The sequence below is a fragment of the Mizuhopecten yessoensis genome, unplaced genomic scaffold (assembly GCF_002113885.1).
Source record: "Mizuhopecten yessoensis strain PY_sf001 unplaced genomic scaffold, ASM211388v2 scaffold4823, whole genome shotgun sequence".
Lineage (NCBI taxonomy): Eukaryota > Metazoa > Mollusca > Bivalvia > Pectinida > Pectinidae > Mizuhopecten > Mizuhopecten yessoensis.
In genome coordinates this window covers 732,239-755,896 of record NW_018405739.1, presented here as the reverse complement: position 1 = coordinate 755,896, position 23,658 = coordinate 732,239, and the positions used below count along the sequence as shown (strand labels likewise).

Sequence of the window (23,658 nt, the reverse complement as noted above, 5' to 3'; positions counted from 1 at the left end):
ACTTTCATTCAGTACACTTTTTTACATATCGTACCTATTTAATTACTAAACATTCTGTTACACTGGGGTTCTGAACCTGATATATTTTGTAATATTTACTTGGTTAAATCATGTTTCATAACTGAACTAAAGTTGGGGCGCAAAAAGAGTGAATATAGAATGAAAACACCTTCCATATTATCTTGTTTTGACAATAATGACACGGACATAACCAGGAACCGGATGTTCCAAACCTGGCCCACTGAACGAACAGTTTACATAAATGTGCAAAAGACTTTTTCTTAGAAGTATCTGAAAAATAACAAATATTTCTTATTCCTTTATTACCTTTATTTTTTGAATCCTTACCAAATAAACAACTCTTAATTCTCTTAACTAACCAGACATTGAAGAACTGGGCCAATAAATGTACATATACATAACAGAAAATTATAAAAGTAAAAAATAAAAATGATTAAACTTAGTGTTTGAAAAATTATTGATATATAATATTAAAAAAAATGCAGATTGTTATACTATTGGACGGTTCTGGGTGTGTAATGCTATAGTCAACGATAGAAAACGAAGAAACGAATTCATATTTGTTTGATAATAAATTGGTCATTATTACTCTGATCACTCCTATATGCTGGGAATATCCTTTCGGGACTAAATATCACACTGGTTATCACTTTGCATGGTATATCTATCAGGATTTTTTCTTTGATTTCCTTTTCTTCGAATCTGATATTGAGAGTTTGTGAAGTTCTGACGTCAGTTCCTGTTCCTCGACAGTTTTTCGGGCACGCCGAACAGATTTAGTGGCCACTGGATTTCCTATCCAATGAAGGTCCTCCAGAGATGATACGGCTGACGAGGATGACGTGTCACTGCTATCCAGATTCCCACGTCCTTGTCTTGGACTGTCCATTCTACCTCTGACAGAAGTCAGAGACCCTGAGGTGGGGCGATGTAAATTCCGTCTCGCCATCAAACTTTTAGCCATATTTGGAGCTGTCTGTAACTTTCCAGTCTTTGTGTTCATATCGAGGTCCTCAAATTCATGTGACATTCGACGTCCTCTTCTTTTCGCATGAGCCATTCCTAAAATTAAAAGGAGACGTTGGCATTGCCTGGACAAAGTGACCTAGCTATATTAACTGTAACATTATAATTCGTACATTAAGGCTACATAAACTATGGACGCTAAAACACAATGAAACGCAATATATATTTATGTGTGCGTTATTTCGAAGAGACATATCGGCAAAATGAAAATGTGTTCGATTGAATTTGAAAAATTGTTGTTATTCAACTTTAATAGATGCGATTTCTAACCTTTTTCACTAGAACATGTAATATATGTCGACAAAAACAAGTCTTAATGTCTGACTGAACATCTTAAAATCTGTTTAACCGACTTAGTTACTATAAATAGGCGAAGATTTAATATTCTTTTAGTATTTGCATTTTGACAATAATGTTTAAATTGAGTTACAATGTAGTTCCCCATTTATTTTAGTTTTTGTCAGCATAATTTTTATTGTTTTTTCCCTGTGTAAATTTGATAAAGACCACTATCTTTATTATTTAATCATGATCAGTTTTATCAGTGTCTGTTTTTGTTCTGTTGTAATAAACAATACTATTTGTGTCATGTAGAGTATCATAGGAGTGTTAAAGCAAATGTCGGAATTCTAGAGTTACGCTTACTAACATTCTCTGCACCCCTGGAATATGTCATGACAAAATCTAAGGCTCTCGAAGTAGACGAGTTTGATCATTTGATTGGAATAAAACAAAACTGCACGTCCACGTAACGGAAGAACTGTCAAACTTTAAAGCCGGGTGTTGCTTTTCAGTAAAGAACGGTTATAAGCCTAGCGATTGGTCGGTAGTTTATACCCGAAACATATTAAATAGCTAACCGTGTGCCTTTGATTGTGTCCTGACATATCACAGGGGTGCCGAGAACTGTAGAGAGCGTGACCCCTAGAATTTCGAGCATGTAAGCATTGCTGAGGACTACAAATGTCGTTTGTATAAGTCTTATCATTAATTTGTTACACGAATATGTTGTACCAGGTCACGATCTGTTTTATTAGTATCTGTTTACTTTAATTGTCATGTTTTTCATTAAACCATTACTATTTTCGTATTGACTTACGACTGTAAAATCTTTAACCATAAGGAGGTAACGATGTATGATGTTATCACATTGCGTTTTGGGAGGTAGTTTAGGCTCTACTGCATAAAGTACATGTTATCGTATTGATCAACGTTACTGTATAAACAGGTGACAGGTGAATGTTGTTCAAATGAATGTAAGCTTTAATTCGGCTGCAACCTTAGTGCAAACTGTTCCTTATTATTCATGTATGAAATAATGTTTTGAGTTTTTTCATTACTGTTGGTGTTTACGGCCATTGGCGTCTATACCGACAGAAAATCCATAACAGTTTTATAAATTCATTTTTATCAATTCAAATAACGCTTACTTCACTTAGCTTTAAACAGTTATTTTAAGATATAAAATGATTGTTTAAACCTCGAGGATTATAATTTATAAACGCCTCAGTAATCGGTCGTACTACGTCCACGCAATATAAATAAACTATGAATAGAGTGACAATTTAAGGTTCAAAATGGCGGTCCAGTTCAAGAGTTACCTGTAGTGCTGGTCGTAAATACTGATAAAGAAACAGAAGAGGTTTGGAGACAAACGTTAAATCAGATAAACTTAATTTATCGCTTAGAAAACAAACACTGAGTCAAGTGGGGAACAGATATGCCTTCACATAGTCAATGTCTTGTTGTCGAGATCCTTCATGTGACGTCATCAGATCCGTAAACACGCAGAATTCCTCACTGATATTTCTGACTCTAGGGGAGTGCTACATCTATCTTATCTATATCACTGACCTATCTGTGCCACATATTGTGCCAACCCTGATCTCTTAAGCAGGTGTTTTATCCCTCCGCTGATAGGTAACCGGGCACTCTTTAAAACATTTTGATAAAACGTCTTCATTTAACTTTAATCAGATAATAACAAAACGTTACCGGGAAAATCCGTGTCTGTTTGGTGACCTGTGTACAGCTCAGTAGCATGTTTATAACCGTCTGTATTGTTGACCTTCAGTTTCAAATAGGATTTTGAATATTTTCATATAACTGCATAAACACTTTTAGATTTCTTCATAAACGAAAACAGATTGAGTTAACGCTGTATTTACTAAAGCATTTTATAACGAAAAGTTGTTTTTTTAACAAAAATGAAATGATTATGTTTATAAGCTTTGATTTAAAATGTTATATATCATTGATAAATTTATGTTTTATTACCGAGTATACGAAGACATTATAAATCTGGCACTAAAGGGTTAGTGCTGATGTATCCACATTCATCACTGGCATGGGAAGAGGGAAGTAATTGTGCTGTCAGTGTTGACGAAAGAATAAAGTATACTTGCCTGCTTGAGCCAGGCTCGAATTAGATCTATTTCCGAGACTCGGTGACCCCCGAGGACTCTCCGATAGGGTGACAGGCCATGGCTCCGTGGGCAGATGGCGAAGTTCCTCCTCCTCCTCTCCAATATCTGCATTGTTTCCCTTCTTAGCTTTCTCTGTCAAAACAACAGTTTTAATTAATATCAACGAGTTTATGACAAAATGTCATATGTGTGACATTTGCTAACTAGCACTACCAGTCAGAGTACCATCAAGAGGTTACTTTACAATAACCGAATACAACATGATCGGTTTCTAGTCAAGGACAAAGAATAAATTACAAATGGTACGAAAAAAGGGAATGCCTTTTCGAAAGTTCTTTTCTTCTTGGATATGATCCGATAGATTTATTCATGAAGTTTCAGAAAGGAGGTACTAGTTAATGAAGTATTAAATAGTTTAAAAGGTTAGTTGCTTCTTTAAAAACCCATCAACGTTATGATACTTTGGCCCGTTTGTTCCATATAGGTCCGCCCTAGATACTCTTGAATGGTGTACTTATCTCAGTGCTTCATAAACCCTACGATCAGGGCCCTTTTCTTCCTTATCGAAAATTTGACGTTTTACCCAACTTATATTAAGAAATACCGTACTTCAACATTAATTCTACTCGTATAAGAGGTGATTTAAAAACAAAAACAAACAAAAAAAGAAAAATATTGAAAGATATCAGACATTTTTATATTTTTATTTTGCGTTAATGATTCGATTAAGCTTACCAGATTTGAACAACCTGATTCAGATTGAATCTAGATAGAAAGCTACGTCATAGAAAGGAATTAATGAACTGATCAATATTCAAAGTTGGGAAATACTAATATGTAGAAAATAGGAAATAAATGAAACTGCACAACAAGCAACCATTTGGCCAGACAACTGACGTGTTTGGTAAAAGTGTTTAGTCGCCACTATCAGTGGTTTATAAGCTATCCGGAAAGGTTTAAAAGTCTAAGATTGACTAATGTTTGGTATTAGTGTTTTATAGGCAATACGGGAAGGTGTAAAAGTCTAAGATTGACTAATGTTTGTTATTGGTGTTTTAAAGGCTATACGGGAAGGTGTAAAAGTCTAAGATTGACTAATGTTTGGTGTTAGTATTTCATAGGCAATACGGGAAGGTGTAAAAGTCTAAGATTGACAAATGTTTGTTATCAGTGTTTTATAGGCTATATGGGAAGGTGTAAAAGTCTAAGATTGACTAATGTTTGTTATTAGTGTTTTATAGGCTATACGGGAAGGTGTAAAAGTCTAAGATTGACTAATGTTTTGTATGAGCGTTTAATAAGCTATCCAGATAGGAGTGAAAAACTAAGATTGACTATTGTTTGGTACGAGTGTTTAATAAGCTGTCCAGATATGTGTGAAAACCTATGATTGTTATCAGTTATTTCTAAGCTAACAGCATATGCTTCAAAACCTAAGATTGACTTATGTTTGGTATCAGTGTTTTAAAAGGTATCCAGAAAGGTGTAAAAATCTAAGATTGACTAATGCTTGCTATCAGTTTGTTATAAGCTCTCCGGGTAGGTGTAAAAGTCTAAGATTGACTGATAAGCTGAGACATTTCACTTAAATTAAGATCTATGAATGTCATGCTCGCATGTATTGGTGTATAAGATAAACTGCGGTATCTCACGTTGATTCTAGTTACGTAATACATGCATATTTAAGATAACACGAGACCCTTTGTGCTTAGTGTGCTTACATTGTGGTAGCTTTAATGAAGTGTTGTAATAACCTTACCAGACAAACCTGACTTAAACTTTGTCGATAGACGATAGCAATTGAGTAAACCTTTCAATATTGGTTGCCTATGTACATTTTTCCTGTACCCAAATTCTTGTTTCACCAGGTCCATAATAATTATAATACCAAGCACTTTACTAACAGATAATTTTCTAAACAAATTTATTATGAAATACCTTTAACAATTGGCTATACCTATAGTATTCGTAAAACAAAACAAAACAAAACAAAAGGAATCAACATTCTTCGCTCATTATTTTATTTCTTGCTTCACCTAACCTAGTGATAATATGACGTATTTCTTGCTTCACCTAACCTAGTGATAATATGACATATTTCTTGCTTCACCTAACCTAGTGATAATATGACATATTTCTTGCCCCACCTAACCTAGTGATAATAGGACGAATTTCTGGCTTCACCTTACCTAGTGATAATATGGCGTATTTCTTGCTTCACCTAACCTAGTGTTAAAAGGACGTATTTCTTGCTTCACCTAACCTAGTGATAATATGACATATTTCTTGCCCCACCTAACCTAGTGATAATATGATATTTTTCTTGCCCCACCTAACCTAGTGATAATAGGACGAACTTCTGGCTTCACCTTACCTAGTGATAATATGGCGTATTTCTTGCTTCACCTAACCTAGTGTTAAAAGGACGTATTTCTTGCTTCACCTAACCTAGTGATAATAGGACGAACTTCTTGCTTCACCTAACCTAGTGTTAAAAGGACGTATTTCTTGCTCCAGCTAACCTAGTGATAATATGACGTATTTCTTGCTTCACCTAACCTAGTGATAATATGACGTATTTTTTGCTCCACCTAACCTAGTGATAATAGAACGTATTTCTTTCTCCACCTAACCTTGTGATAATATGGCGGTTTGCTGTAATCACTAAAACAAAGTTTTGAATAAATATACCCATTGACGATGTGTTGAGCACTAGAATAAAATCTTTAACAAGTTCGATTTAACAAATTCGTTTACCTGTACACAGTTAAAACAAAGGCTGCAGTTTAAAATTTAACTATAGTATACGGGATATTAGAAGATTATATTACCATAATATACCATAACCTGTTACTACTCCTGAAATAAGCATACATGTGAAATAGAATACTACCAATAACTCACAATTAATTATAGTTTATAGATTACCTTAATACTATATTTCTCATATTCAAAAACTAAATCAATAAAAAATCAATTTTCAAAAAAATTGGTAATTTTGATTACAAAAACCAATGCATGTTAAAAACAGGGATGATAGGAATCTATTTTTATAGATGACCTTAATGCTATTTATCTAATTTCTAAAATTTCAATACCATATCGATTTTCAAAACTTGGGAATATTGGTTATTTTTATTGCAAAATAAAATCAATGCATGTTAAAACAGGTAGGATTAGTCATATTTCAATATATTTTATACTTATTTATATAGATAGAAGAGCACAAAATGTACAAATCTATCAGGCCTCCTTCATGTTGTTTATTCTTTCATAGTGTTAACAAAACTAATATATTTACAATATGAAGCACAGGTTAGTATATTAAGTAAGAGTTAGACCTTAAGGAATGTTAACATTGGTTTCGGTTCACATAGATAATGTACATACCAGTTTAAGAGTACAAAGACATAAACACACCTAAGTCCTGCTGAGATCATGCTGAGCAAAGGCAAATATTTTGAGATTGCCTGAGTTGACATATCTAAAGAGAATGTAAACTGAATGGAAACTGTTGTTTGTACAAATTGATCTGTCAAGACAAGGAGACATATTGGACGAAAAACCGTTGGTACGTGTTGTGTAAAGAAGGTGTTTGTTCCGGGGACGTTTAGGCCTTAACACACACGCGAGATGTTGAAAACAATTGGGGATGGTATTGGCTTTAAATAGACTGTGACCTTAAAACCCTACTCGAGGAAGAACTGTGGGATTTTCTCAAGTGTGTTTTTGTTAAATGAAAACATATAAGTATTTCTTTTATTTATGCGTTGTAGATTTCAGTTTGATGAAAAACAGTGTCGATTAACATTTATTCCCGAAAATATTTCTCCACTAATTAAATTGAGTGAATGACCCTATAAGAGAATAGCTTAATTGACTTGTAAAAAAATGATATCAGAAAGGGGGTGTTGAGAATACCTTAGTCTATTTTTGATAGCTGGACTCACGCGATTGATAACTAAATATAGAGTTAAACGATGATATGTAGAGAACTCGTGTCAATCAGGCTAGTCGGACACAGTAGTCTTACATTCGATAACCTCTTGTTTGTGTGGAACTTTATTACAGATAATTCAATAAGAACATATTCAGATAGATGGACAGGGCAACACAAATGACCGTTTCTGGACATGATTTTACCAAGGTAGCATATAGATATATTATATACCCTCGTTAGTGTTACAAAGTCATGCGCGATATATAATATCATATGAAAATAGAATCCTTAAGGATGAGTGTGTAGCCAAAATAAAACCAATAAGCATTGTACATTTTACATGACACAATAGTCAAACGTGTTTAAACCCAAAATAAGCAAGCGATACACAGAGGTCCTCTCACAACCGTTGATGTAATGAAATGCATACCCGCTGGGACTGTTATTTAATACAATATTGCCATTTTGTGCAAAAATAGCAATAAACCGATTTGTTCAAGCACAACAAATTAACACAAACAACGAAAATATCAGTTGAACTATGCATCAGTGACAAGAACAAGCAATAATCGAACATCAATGCATAAAAGGATTTTGAAGATTTTATCATACAGTAGTACATTCATAATTAATATATATAATAAACAGAGCTAATATGAGACTGAGGGAAATGGTCAAAAATGCCTTTATGTTTACCTTAGGTGATTTTGAAGAGTTACATCACATTCACGTGAAATGAAAACGGATTCATTTTTTTCTGTTTTTAATGTTGCCTATCATCAATAAATAACTTCATATGGTAGGAAACTATGAAAAACCACCAATACAATGACTAATATTACATTACATCCGATAGGTATATGAACCAGAATCATCAAATATAAGCCTACTATTCTAGATAATAATATTTAAGTTTACATACATATCCACCGTAAACAAATATATTCTTACCTCTCATATTGTGTACAATAGTATTTTTCATTTTGTCGATCTGCATATGTCTAAGTTGTTCTCGCAATTGTTTCTCCTCCCTTCCAAGATTGGCCGCCGCCATCTTCCTCTCTGTTTCTATCCCAATTGTCTTCTTCTGTAGGGAGTTCCTCCGCGCCGAATTCTTGACTCGGCAGCCATTATAGCTCTTGCTGCTTTCCCTAATATATCGGTCGACGTCTCCTTCCTTCATTGTCTTCTAATGCTTCTAACTAGCCGTCAAGGCCAAACACTATCTAGATTAGAAATTCGGCACAATAACAGTTTAATTTGATATTGTTTCTAGCTGCAATATTTTGCACTTCAAACGGTTTCTTCTATAGTAATTAAAGTAGAACCTGATCAAGTTAAGCCGCAAGTTCTCATCGAAATAGCATTTTCATAGTCCCGAGGAAATCAGTCAATGTTCTTATAAATTCACCAATTTACGTTTGCAGACTATTCACTGTAGATATTTACATTGTAATTACCGAATGTGTCCAGCGATTTCCTCTTTTCGATGGCAAATGTTTATAAAATACGTCTTCTGTTTCTAGCCTGTATAATATTCCCAATCTAGCGTTATCCGAGAAAATGTGTATTGTCTGGGTTTTCTTGCCGCCGTGTCCACATTGTCCTGGTCTAGCGTTAATATACTATCTCTGTTATAAGAGAGTCAATATATGATCAGCGGTCAATGGATATCTCTGTCGACTGCTGATCGACTGCATGCGTCGTCTCTGTCGTACACAGGTAAAGATACTCTTACCTATATACACGTTCAATATATGTAAAATCAATGGGTCAATTGTGACGGAAATCTTTATCGTTAAGCAAATAATTTATGTGAAATTCACAATGTAATGGGTTTGGTATTAGCTTGTTTGATAACGGACATGGCTTGCAGCACAAGACGCTCGATACCACCTGTTTATACCCGACATCCGTCCTTTCAAGTATTATTTATTTGACAAGTTTTGCACTAGAAAGTGTTTTCTTCGGGTAATTTATACCGATAGAGTGATCTCGACAAATACCGTAACTCCCATGTACGTAAGTTGTATTATACTCCACGCACGTAGTCTGTTTACAGATCCAATTAAAGTGGGACCAATTTGGTGACGCTGTACAAAATATTGACTCTGTACAAACAAAAGTGTATGCGGCCCCTTAAGACGTTACGTCCACCCTTTCTTTCACTAGAACCCTCCCATTGGACTCGCCTGTGTCGACCTGTCTCCAGGTATACCCTTAATCAAAATAACACTCAAACTTTTGTCAAAAATTGACTGAAAACGTATACTGTAATCAAAGGTAATTTTAATTGCTAGCCGGTAAATATGTTTTGAAGACATTTAAATGACTCGACGGGTCTCGTTGATTTCTACCAAGAAAGGGACCTTTATTATACATCTCAATTTTGAGTTGGTTTAAATGAATACGAAGGTCGACTTTATTTCATTTAAAGTGTCATATAATATACATAAGTATATGTACTGTCTGTTTCTGTTAAATCTGTTTAAAATGCTTTTTTGTCTATAAGTTAGTTATATGAAACTGGTTGAACAACAAACGAATTTTATCAAAACATTAACATAAGAGTGTATGGAGTAGGAGTAATGTTGATTTTATGTCCAATCTTCGATTTTTACGGGCACTTATTTATCCATTCTTTTTTAAAGACCTTATAACACATGGTCCGATTTAACAAGCACTTTTCATCTTTGGAAAATCAATGTTCAATTCAGTTTTTTAAGCATGAAATGTGTTACATTTGTTGATTTACTTATAACTACGTTAGTAGTCTCGGGGGAGTGACACTATGTGAATGTATGTAATGTAAACGACTGTGAAACAATTCGTCATAGAATATATTTATCCTTAATTGTATGACACTTTATCAAAATATTAATGGGAACTGAAGCAAAACATGACGATATGTTAGTGTTTCAATTGTGACGTAATCAACAAGTCAGGCTGACCAATAAGAACGACGAATGGTGATAGTGTGCTACACGAAGACCACAGAGGCGGTTAAATTTTATGAATTTCCGGAAATCACGCTTCTTAAAAGGTACTTGCGAGAACAGCGTTAAGACAAAACAACATCGATTCCTATTAAACACAGAGAAAATCTTTGTTATTTTATCAGAGAATAATTAACAGAAGTTAGGGGTTGATGGTACACAAATTACATCTATTTCGACACTCAGGTGAACAGTTATAGAGATTAGAAAAGTTACAGGTAGACAAATTACACCTACAACCATCAGGTAAACAGTTACAAAGATTAGAAATGTTACAGGTAGACCAATTACACCTACAACCATTAGGTAAACAGTTACAAAGATTAGAAAGGTTATAGGTAGGCCAATAACACCTACGTCCATCAGATAAACAGTTACAAAGATTAGAAATGTTACAGGTGGACCAATTACACCTACAACCATAAGATAAACAGTTATAGAGATTAGAAAGGTTATAGGTAGGCCAATAACACCTACGTCCATCGGATAAACAGTTACAGAGATTAGAAAGGTTACAGGTAGACCAATTACACCTACGTCCAACATGGAAACTGTTACAGGTAATTAGAAAGGTAGAACAGTATATCAAAATTAACCTGATTAAATATATCACTGTTGTCTAGTGTTTCTACCAAAATATGTATAGATTTCTACATATGTCACCAATGCTAGAATGGAATTGAGTGTTTCCTTTTAATTTTCAAATACATTTATCAATGTCTTATACATGCATTTCATTAATAGGTGTCTGCTACGGCCCAAACCTCTGACACAATCGTCTTCCTGAATCACCAACAAACCTGGCATTACACCATTACGATATTTCCGTTTTGTGTCGTAGTTTATCGAGTGCATGGTATAAGCCATTGGTGAATGCTTAATATTAATGAATAAATGATAAAGTACTAATTTGATTTTTCATGCCGTCGGGTATTGCACTGAAAAACAACTGTCGATATTATTGTGCTTTGTCTTCCGAAGTATAGCGTCAGTGTTGACGACTTGTTCGATAATCAGTTGAGTCTAATTATGTAATTAGAAATATCCGGGTATGAGTTTTCTTTGTACCAATACGGCTTGTATAATTATTATGAGTCAAAACAGTTTCTATCGATTCGCTTTTCTTTTGTGGGAATGCCATGTTGTCAATTAGTTCGATTATTTCCTATACTGTTCACACCATGTAATACGATAAAGTATTCAACTCTGATCACACATGCTATACTGTTGTATTTGATCTCTCTACGCTAGTCGTCTCAATCTCCTTATAATGTGTAGACCGATACAGCGCCAGTTTAAAATAATGTAAAAGGGCTGACAGACACGAAACATATTATACATGGATACACAAAACAACTCTTTTATAAATAAAAATGTTATTTGATGCTTAAGAATGATTCCTGACTGCGTTTGATAAAATTGTCATTGTATTGAATACTATGGAAAAATGAACTTAGATAGGTTTGAATGTTTTAAGGGAGTCAAACACAATACATAAATGTCACACTTCAAACCTTTGAAGAGCATCCATTCTTTCGACAATATAGCTTGTACATTTTCTTTTTCTTTTTAGGCCCTTGTCAATAACTTTGATGAGTTTTTTTATGAAACAGGACAAAACGTTCAAAAATACAAGGTGAATGTAAATACACTGTATCGTAAGGGTGTGTGTAAAGTGCATGGGTTTCAGGAAAGAATCATTGCCTATATATTCATCTTTAATATTGCTCTTTAAGTGAATTCAGCAATTATTCCGTTCATCACTTCATTATTTCAGAAAATGTCTTAAAAGTATATAGATTTCATTCAAGCCATTTTGAAAATCAGTGCATTTTGTTACTTTGTACTAGTGATATAGCACGAATAGAATACATATGTTTCAATCGTTGTTATTTGGTTATCATGGGGTCACGATCATATGCCATAATATGTGACGTACACAAACGCTTGCAATTGATAAATGCTTTCATGAAATCATAGTTATGATGAATTTAATTTTCCATTAATGTACAAAAGGAGTAAACAATACGAATAAAGGTGGTCGATATATTGGCTTCAGTGACGCAATAACCGGTCTCACAATATTGGCGTAAATAAATCAGTACGGTCGATAGTTTGTTTACTCGATACTGTGATGTAATTAGACGCGGAAGTATGTACGAGTAATAAGACAGATATGCCCAATGCTCCCAACTCTGCTACAGGTCAAGAATGATGATCAATTCATGGAGAGATTGAATATATTGAAAATAAACTTTGCCTTTATGAACCACGCCGAAAGTTTCAGTGTGGACACGACCAGTAGCAGTTACCCTGTAACAGTGGTTATCTTCTCTATGCAAACTCCACAACCCTCATCCAATATCCCACATCCCACAACCCACATCCATGACTCCTAACCCAATATTCAGACATCTAAACCATATCCCCGCCGATTATTCGTCGCCCCATATCTGCATATCCCATTCCCTTTACCGTCAACCCACAATCAGCATTTTTCTGTCTACAGCCCTCACCCCACTACCCTGAACAACACACGCTAGTCCACATGGAGATTTAAGCAACTCGTCGCTATTTAGATGTTGTATATTATTATTGCTATGATATCAATACATTCTTGTTGTCCAAACCTCTAAAAGATAACGGAAATGTTAGAATTTTATAGATGAATAAATAGGTACATTATAAATACGTATATCATTGACATAGTGAGTAGGTTAATATGTGCATGCCCTTGATTCCATCCATGACACTTCAGTGCCATACATTGATAGATCTTTCCGGGACATCATTATGGGTAACTCGCGAAGAACAGGAAACACTTACCCTTGCATTATATGGTTTCATCTCATTTTCCTTGATATTCTCTTTTTATGTATGCGTGCTTCCTCTACTAGGTTTAGATCCAGTGTTTAACTTTGATGTTGCTATCTTACTTTGTTGATACAAGGTGTGTTATTTTTGTTCTTGCTGATTACAGTTATTCATTTGATTTTGTAATTCACAACAATGGAAATTAACATTTAACAACAAATTTATTTAATACAAAAATTTGTTTATGCATAAAACAATTTCTGAGGAAAGTCTACCTATCTTAATACTTAAACAAAAGTGTTCTGATGACGTTAATTGTGTGTCATATGTAGCCTCTATGTGTTATGTCCTTTACAAAGCAATTTATAAAATGGCTATTAAATAAGGCGTACGATCGATTATGTTTCCCCTTAGAATGAAGGCTGACATATTGTATTAGTACTGGTTCTTGTGGTTCTGGTTCTGGTTCTTCTAAAATTATCTTGTCCGGGCCATAACTTTTAAACTGCAAAAATGTGTCTTAATGAAACTTGTAGTATACTTGCATCACCCATAGACGATGTGCAGTTCACTGTCATTAGGTCATTGTGATCTTGACCCCAAGGTCAAAGGTAAAACTTGTGCTAATTTTTCAGAAACATCTTATCCGGGCTGTAACTTTTGAACATGTACAAATATCTTGATGAAACTTGCAGTATAACTGCATTACATACATATGATGTGCAATGTAGTGTCAGTAGATCACTGTGTCCTCAAGGTCAAAGGTAAACAAGTCTAATTGTTGCAAACCTTTAAATGTGGACCCTAAGCTGGTGTCTTATTTTGCTTACACTATGTATCTAAGTTTATGACGGCATTGTAAGTTCTATCCAAGCTTCATTTGCGACTATGGGGTCAGTGTATAGGACCTCTGTAATGGTCCCCATTACAAATAGAACTTGTTCATATATGGATTTTATAATTAAGCAGAAGGCAGTGCCTGTCATAGGAAAGTCAAATAAGTGCTAAGTTAAGGATATTCTGATAAAACTTGCAGTATATTTGCATCAACCACAGACGATGTACGGTGCACTATCGTTTGGTCAATTTGACCTTGACCTCGAGGTATAAGGTCAAAGAATTGCAAAATTTTCAGTACTATCTTGTCCGGGCCGTAACTTTTGAACATGTACATTAAAGGGGAGACATACGTTCACAAATATTTTCACATTAAGATATAATAATGTTAATTTGGAGAGCATTTATTTTGAGAGCGATTTTCACTTTGAACCCGAGACTCTTATTGCTGGCTCAATATCTTAAAACCTACAGCAAGCTAACATTGATAACTGTGCTTCAAAAACTATAAGAACACCATGACAACCTTACTTTCACGATTGATAACTTTTATTTCAATTAGTTGAAAAAACGATTCATTGATCTGATTAAAATGACAAAGACAAAATTATCATTTCTTCATAACCGGTTTGTTGAGAACGAGCATGAACATCATCATAAGAAATGAAATGAACAAATTATATCAAGAATGTAAAGCGTAAGCGTTAGTTTAGCAGGAAGGAAATGGTATGAATTTATATCAATATGGAGATTCATGGTTATCAAGAAATTCCTCACGCGTGGAAATGATCCCGCATTAGACTTTTGTTTGTTAGCAAATAATTTATCAAGTATAGAGAATGTAAATCGGCATCGGACTTATCGGTACAAAATGTACCACTTTCATAAAAACAACGGTAGAAGCCATCTTTGAGGAATGATATTAGATATAACCAGAGTGTGACGCATAGCCAGAGTGTGACGTCAGATTGTTGTTGTCTTATCACGTGTATTGTCACATGTCACCCGGTGAAGTTTTGCCGCTTGTCGACACCATATGTTGCTCTGACGAAATTGCTTAATTACGCCTACCATGTGTGCAGTCATTTATTTATCATTGTCGCTGTGGCATCTACACATTGTCCTGACTAATAAATACATCATATTAATATGTTATTTTTTTGTGTATGTTAAATTATAATCCTGATGTATGTAAAACTGTTGGACAAATACTTTTCCTGCTGATTGTCCTTTTCGAAACTAAATCTAAACTGATCAAAACAATTATCCTCTGTTATCTTCGATACAAAATGCTAAGTACTTCAAAATCTGTATGGTCTATTAGATTAAAATATGATTGTAGCTGTTACAAACCACACTTGTGTTATCGCCATTTTAGGTTATTCACCTACAAGAACAGAAAATTAAGTGAGGTTATAGCTAGTCTTGTCGTATCAAACAAGCCCCGGGCCGTGTACAGACAATGTTATCCCGATGTCGCAAAGATATCGTATCACGGTATTTTATTGAATTATAGCGGTATCTGCATAAGAACTCAACTTTTCTTATAATGGAATCAATTAAACCTAAGAGGGAACAAAACGTCATCCTAACTGACAAAAAGCGTATGTAGTCTTTACTATAAACTGATTATTCGCGTAATGTTTCCATCATTTAAGAATTGTCCTTCCTGAATATGAGAACACTAACAATATAATACTTATCCCACAATAAATGTTTTAATTTTACTTGAAAGGTGCTTTTTTAAAATAGTATTGTTCTTCGATACTTTTCAGTGAGCATCAGCCGTTAAACATATCGAACTTTTCACTACAAGTATTACAACAGTTTCTTTTCTTTGTTTTTTTTTCCCTCTATGTATATGGTTTATAATCCACGTTCAAAATAAACGTAAGGTGCTTGCATTTTTTTTCTGAGTGATTATATGAAATTCCAGAAAATAGCTATTTGGTTATGTGCAACTTATCTATATAAGTATAATCTTAACATTTTTCATTCTATCTTTATTTCTTATGTTTACATATTTCTCGACCTTTCATACATTAACACGACAAAAGAAGCTAGTTTATCGAGATCGGTTCTGGTCCGTGTCAGTGACGGAGGTGGAGGACATATCGTTAATTATATTGAGTTGATGGTTATATAGATCAATCAGAGTACAGAGGCATTGACCGGTTTACCTTATGAAATAATGATGACTCATTGAGGTTAATTCCAGGATAGCATGAAGACATTGCCCTATGATCGACTTTGATCAATTCTATAAGTGATTGCTGGCGCTCACTCACTGCAACATACAAATAATGTCAATTGTGTCAAATACCTTACGAACATGCACAAATCTGTCATAATTCATAAGAGTAGTGGATTTGAAATGCTGATACTGCTTTGTCGTACTAAACGTGGTTGGTATTGTCCTAACTGAGTATTAAGACACGCGCATTCTTTCAGTAGTTATACGTATCTCGATAATAAGAGTGGAACCATCAATTCATTGATACTAGCATATTTCTACTGGTATGTAATTTTAATATGCAGATAACGATATTAAAATATTTAATTTAGTTGGATATTATGAATATGTAAGTTTCATACAGGAGTCGAGCGTGCAGGATTCTTTATGGTTTATTTTACATGGAGAGATTTATGCTATCAATGATATATTATGTACAGTACAAGGTGTGTAATGAATGTGAATGTTGATGAATTTACCAATGGTGCTGTTTAGCTCGGTCGAATTTATTTTATTTTAAATGCATTGTCGAGGCATACGATAATATCAATTCTTTATGTAAAAATTAATAGATAAATAGGTTAAAGTAATGACCTTAATAACTCCAACATGTGAACTTCCGTTATAGAAGTAGTTATGATGCGTATAATGTTGGGTAATTAAAGTTATTCCAGATTGCAATCCTTTATCATTAAACTGATATATTCTGTACCTAATCCGAAAAGATGTCAGGTGTGATTTTCTTAAAATCCATTTTGTTTTGGAAAGACGAAGTGTAGCTCATTTAGTGAATAAATATACAAAGATATTACTGTCAATTAATAGGGAGCGAAAACTTGTCACCGTCATTTGAACATCATGAATATGCGTAGTTTAGACACAATAGATTACTGAAAGCTGGAACCGCGTGATACTCGACCGAACCCCTCGGGGACATAGGAAAGCGCCGACGTACAGATGTCGCACCAGGGTTCGGTCATAGTATGATAAAAACTGACCTGTCCGTGGTATCATCAACAGAACTAGAAATAGTGTCAGGACCAGTAATCCTTACGAGGGCCTAACATCATCCAACGAGCGAACTTGTAAGTATTACTGTTGCAAGAATACAAAGTGCTAGTGATTTACTATGATATATTTGGAGGTGAAAAAGGAATAATTAGGTAAAATTGTCAATAATATAGCTCGATTTCGATAACTAACAAGTATGATTGCCTTGGTGACTCGAAATTGGAAAAATAAGAAAGTCTTTGTTACCTACGTCCACTTAACAATGTAAACGGTAAAAGTAAGGTAGGTAAGAGTGTTTTTGTGTATGTCAAGAGCTTAAACAAGTGAGCAAAATGTATTGTAATTAACAACTTTGACACTCACAACATGTAGAGGAACTTAAGTATCCATAATATGGGGTGATATTGCACAGATAGTATCAGTTTTGTAGCAACTGTACCACATTTATGGATATTGATGGAATTGATTTCTGTTACCTTTACACCAGTTGATTTGCCTTTGTCTCTCCAACTTTCTGCAGTTTACAATGATATTTCGTCACATTGATTGGCCTTATCAACCTTGTATTGTATTCACTGTTAGCTTTTCTCTCCGAATGTTTTACAGTTAAGTAATTTTGTCGTCATATTTCTTTCCCCTTTTGTCCTTTGGTATTTAATCACTGTTTATTTTTCTCTCCAAATCTTTGCAGTTTTTGTGATATTGTCATCACATTTCGTTTTTGTTTTTAATTTAAAATATCGCCTGCATCAAGAGCTCTTTATTCGTGGAAGTAGTTACAATAACTTCAGCTATAACTACCATGTTTTTCATGCACAGAAAGCATTGTTTATGCATCAGATATTGCACTTTACCCTAACACTGACAGTTCCACTTTCCAGGCGATTTTGAATTATCACTTGAGCTGTGATGCCGTTGATATGTAAAGGGTGCCCAACGAGTGGTGATAGATCGTGAAATATTTCCATTCCAGTGAATTAATTCTCAACAATAAGCGTAAGTGAGTAGATCATGTTTTAGAACTAAGTATGTGTAACTATCACACACAACAACAACACTTGCGACGTGATGAAACCTATCGCCGGTACGGGAGAAACATATTACAATGTACTAGATTGAGCAAGTATGTATATCAGGTTATATTTTATAATCTATTTCTAAATGATATGCCATGACCAGAAAGAGCAATTACGCTTATCTGATTGAAATAGGTAGTCAGGTAGTCAGTAAGCTCCTCTTTAAACCATAAATTATTAACAAAGTTATACCAAATTACAATGCTTCTATATTTCAGATTGACGAACGTTGAACGTTTTAGAAAACGGAATAAATTATGAAGTCCACTTTTATTTGCATCTGTATTCTTCTAGCCACAGTAACGACTGCTGTCCGGAGGAAAGTCGAAGGAGGTGGGTACCTTGCATGGTCTCAACATTCATATACACCCAAGAGTATTGAAATTCATAAATAAATTTTAGGTGTCACACACATGCAAATATCCTTCAATTTTCGATATATGCTTTAAATGAATCAACATTTGAATGTCAAGTCGTTTGGTGACGAAAAACAATAAAATCAGTGTTATTACTTACTTAGAAAATATTAATTCTCGACAACTTGTGTCTAGTAATTTCAGCTCTTTTAAGACAGTAGTTTAGAAAATTTGTCAAGAATATATTTGTTTTGAATTGTTTTATATATAGAGCATATTGCAATAGAGTAATACTATCTCGGTTTTCTCGTGCTTGTGCAATACAGACTGTCTCGAGAGGCCTCCCTCCGGATCATGCTGGCCCAGGATGACTAGGTATTTCTACAGCGCCGAGATGAAGTCGTGTTTTCCCTTCCTGTGGAGTGTGTGTGATGATACGAACAGAGTCAACGTATTCGAGACAGAGCAAGAATGTTTAACTGTTTGTGATCATTAGTTTGTTTTAATTGTTTTGATTTCAATCCAAATTAAGAATAAAGTATATGTCTTTACTGTCTGATCATTATTTTGTATTCACTTTTCATGACATTATTTTTTTTATTCAAATAACCAAATCAATTCAATTTTCGCCGAAGCGTACACGTTCACAATTAATATAAATTCATTAAACACATTTAAATTAATAATATATCATATGACTCTTTCTTTCTTGAATTAAAACTTTGTGGTTGTGGCATTTAAGATAAGATAAGATAAGATTAAGATAAATTTTATATAGAGTCGGTGGGTATATAACAAAATAACATAAGCTCTGGAGAGCTTTTGACCGACATATACATATACACATACAGATACATGGTACATAAAATGCAATACATTAAGACATCATTTACTAATAGCACACACATATTGTTCATATATTACTTTGATTATAGGTATAGTGTTTCACAACACTCAAAGTCCATATACCATATATCAATAAATTGAATAAAATTAAAATAAATTAAAACAAGGCTTTGATATTAAAAGTTTTCATTGGAGACACTGTAGGCTGGATAAAGAAAAGATGAGGTTAGAGTAAGGTGAGATATTTATTATTTGCAGGCTGCACATTTACATTTTGTTCCATTCCATGAGGATATTAAAGATTTAAAATGGCCGTAATTTGTTGTGGTCCTAAAGGTTTCAGGAAGATTATTCCAAAGACAGGCTGCTGCATATTTGAAGGATTTTATACCGTATGTAGTAGTCTTAACATGTCGGATGTCCAAAATGTTTGTATATCTGAAGCTGTAATTTTGGGACTTGGGTGTGACAATGTTGTGGAGACATGGCGGTGTGGTTTTGTGTATGATTTTGTAGGTTTCTATAGCCATTTGCCTCATTCTTCTAATTTTCAAAGCAGGTATCTTTGCCCGGGCCAAAAGTTCATCGTAGTTGCTTGAGAAGTCATCATAAATAAATCTGAGTGCCCTATACTGAATTTTCTCAATTATTTAATATTTGTTTCCGAACAGAAGTGCCAGGAGAGTGGGCAAAAATTAAATAATGATAGTATGAAGGTGTGGAAAATTGTGAGTTTATTTAGTCTGCTCATGTGTTTTCTAATTCTGTAGAGTAAATTTAGTTGTTGTGAGGCTTTTCTACATATGGTTTTGATGTGGAGATCAAAAGAGAGCTTAAAGTCAATGTCAAACCTAGTAGTTTTACACTTTCTTGACATGGGATCGAAATATCATCTATTTTAAAAGAAATGTTTTGTGACCAGGTCTTTTTACTTATTGCAAGTGCTTGGAATTTGTCAGGATTTGCTTTCATTTTATTTATATCGAACCAGTTTATGAGATTTTTGGTGTCTTCTTCGAGTGCGGATGTCAGTTTTTCTAAGTTTGTAGATGAGTGTGATAGGGTATTATCATCAGCATAGTTGTATAGTTGACAGTGTTTTACAGCGAGGAAGATGTCATTAACAAATACGTTAAACAGAAGTGGGCCTAAGATTGAGCCTTGGGGTACCCCCTTTTATGATATTACTCCAGCTGCTAAAAGAGTCTTGAATCTTAATTCTTTGTGTTCTGTTGGTAAGATATTTTTTTCTACTAGGTTTAATGAATGTTCCGAAACTCCATAGGCTGATAATTTGTCAAGAAGAATTACATGTGGGAGACAATCAAATGCTTTAGATAGATCCATCAGAATAGCAGCTACATATTTGTTATCATCTATTTTTTGTTTCCAGTCTTCAAAAATTCTTAAAAGTACGGTTTGGCATCCATATCCTTTCCTAAAAGCACAGAGAAAGTTGTCAAAAATATGGTCGAAAAATTTGCTGAGTTGGTCAAAAAGTGTTCGTTCATAGATCTTGGATATGGATGGTAGTATGCTGACTGGGCGATAGTTACCTTTATCTAGTCTGTCTTTTTTCTTGGGTTGGATTTGGGCACGTTTTAAATTGTCGGGGAAAATTCCAGAAGTGATGGTTGTGTTGATGAGTTTGGTTATATGAGGGGTAAGGGAGTGTTGTCCTGCTCTGATGAGTTTTGCGCTGATGTGATCTAAAATGGGAGCCTTTTTAATGTTTAAACGTGAAACTATTTTTGTAATATCCTCTTCCTGAATCGTGATGAAATTAAATTGCAGTTTTCTATGATTTTGTTAATGCTCTCGTGTGTATCTGGGTTAAAATCAATGTGTTCTCCTATTTCATTAGCGGCATTTACAAAAAAGTTGTTAAAAATTTGGCATACCTCAGTTTTGTCAGAAATAATTTTGTCATCTTCCAATAAAACTATGTTAGATTGGTGTTTGTTTTTGTTCGAAAGGAATGGTTTGATTGTAGGCCAGAAATCAGTGTTCTTAGCTCCACCAGTACATCTTTCCATGAAATAATTGTTTATGGAGGATTTCTTTAGTTTGTTGACATGGTTTCTTTGAATCCTGTATTTTTCCCATGNGTTCGAAAGGAATGGTTTGATTGTAGGCCAGAAATCAGTGTTCTTAGCTCCACCAGTACATCTTTCCATGAAATAATTGTTTATGGAGGATTTCTTTAGTTTGTTGACATGGTTGGTCCGATGACGCTGTGGATAGGGCATTCGGACTACCAAGAGGGGATTAATATACGTTGCAAAAAGGTTTCATAATTGTTGTGAAATAAATAAAAGTGTGTTGTATCTTTGCTTGAATGATGATAGAATATCAAGACTCTTTGCACCATCAATATGGTTGTAAAAGGTAATATGACAGTTTATCAACGTCGTTAAGACCATTAGTGTTATTTGTTAGAAGTATTTACATGTAAAGTACATCAAGCCCATTTCACCGTACACTATGTTAGGAAAACATCTTATTCAGCCATGATATATTTTAAACTGTACATCTATATTATGATTGACAAAATGTATAAAATGTATAGACCCGTTACATTACCTGTGGGATTCTTTAAACAGCAAGATTATTTGGGTCATTCGTGCTACTTCATTTGTGAGATGCTTTCTAATGACCAGCATGTCGAGAGTTTTGGGCCATTTATTAATCTTATTCATAATAATATCGTCTGAAGTAGGACCTTCCTCGTGTGACGTCAGGTACTAGATGGATTATGCATTAGTTATAAGGGTACATAAACTGTGCAAACAAACAAAATTTATAATCATTTTGTTCCTTTTTACATGAATATGAATGCGTGTGTCATCTCTGTAGCCAAAACAGTTTCTAGGATATTTACTTTAAATTAAGAATTATTTTTATCAGGAAAACCCCCCACATTTGTTCCCGCTCAATGTCATTTCCATATGGTCTAGATAGCCGAATACTAAAAGTTTTATGGATAACCGTGTTTTGTTACTTGACATGTTCCTTGACATTATTTAAATGGTTGTAAAAAGGAAAAACAGAGATTATGAGGGAAGACTCAAATATAACTTCCTGGCTCATTACCATGTTTTCGTTGTTGAAGCTTAAGAGTCCATATCTTCTAGATACCCTCGTGTGATACCTAACACGGTTAGCTTTGTATTGATTGACTTTTCTTGCTCCTTGGATAATTTTAATGATTTCAATAACAAAAATGTATGTTACATTGAAATGTCATATGGGGAGGTCCTACCTTAATGTATAATTATCGTAGGTTGGTTGAGGAACACGTATAAACACTCTTGCATGTACAAAATCACAGAATCGTGTTAAGGTGACAATAATGTATTCTATACTGTTTTCCATTGAGCAATGGTATAACCACAATTATTATACCTTCTGTTAAAATCTCGTAATCTGATTGGTTGAGAAAGATGTGAACATTTTCAATGTTACTTGCTCGTTTTACAAAGATAAAGAAGACTGGGTGACATTCCAAAAAATATCCCATGCGCCAAACGTATGCGTGCACGGTTCGTCCCAGTGCCAGGGTGTTATTCCAAAAAATATCACAAGCGCCAAGCGTATGCGTGCACGGTTCGTCCCAGTGCCAGGGTGTTATTCCAAAAATTGTTACATGCGCCAAACGTATGCGTGTACGGTTCGTCCCAGTGCCAGGGTGTTATCAAATAACATTCATGGTTGGTTCATTCGACAACTGTTGAGATGAAGTCTTGGTTTATGTCAAATCAACACAAGGACCTTTAAAAATGGTTAAGTGGTGAAACACCTAAACATGACACTCGGTATAATAAAATAAAAAAACACATNCCATTTATGAAATTGATAATACCTTATTCAAGTTCCATCTGCTAGCGATATGTCCTTCCAAATAGATTTGTATGGCAAATTTGACTTATATCACCACGATATCGTCGTTTACCATAAGTATGACGTGGCAGGTCAAAGATATCAGTAACAATAGAAGTGTTATCAGTAAAAAGTGAGCTTGTCAAGCAAACTCCGCAAAAAAACGAGGGATCACAAGAAAACAATAGACACCAAGC

General features: G+C 34.4%; 1 protein-coding gene across 1 annotated transcript; it reads right to left on the bottom strand.

Moving 5' to 3' along the window:
* Window positions 1-29: 29 nt before the first annotated feature.
* On the bottom strand, window positions 30-9,129 carry LOC110449823. The gene is made up of 3 exons (XM_021496927.1): window positions 8,365-9,129; window positions 3,453-3,605; window positions 30-1,083 (listed from the first exon to the last, which is right to left on the bottom strand). The coding sequence occupies exons 1-3, from the start codon at window positions 8,594-8,596 to the stop codon at window positions 689-691; spliced, it is 780 nt and encodes a 259-aa protein (XP_021352602.1). The 5' UTR covers window positions 8,597-9,129; the 3' UTR covers window positions 30-688.
* Window positions 9,130-23,658: the final 14,529 nt, after the last annotated feature.

Coding starts and splice junctions, on each gene's coding strand:
- LOC110449823 (XM_021496927.1), bottom strand. CDS start 8,596: ATGAAGGAAGGAGACGTCGACCGATATATTAGGGAAAGCAGCAAGAGC. Junction 3,606..8,364: donor TATTGTACACAATATGAGAG/GTAAGAATATAT, acceptor TTGTTTTGACAG/AGAAAGCTAAGAAGGGAAAC. Junction 1,084..3,452: donor TTCGAGCCTGGCTCAAGCAG/GCAAGTATACTT, acceptor TTTTAATTTTAG/GAATGGCTCATGCGAAAAGA.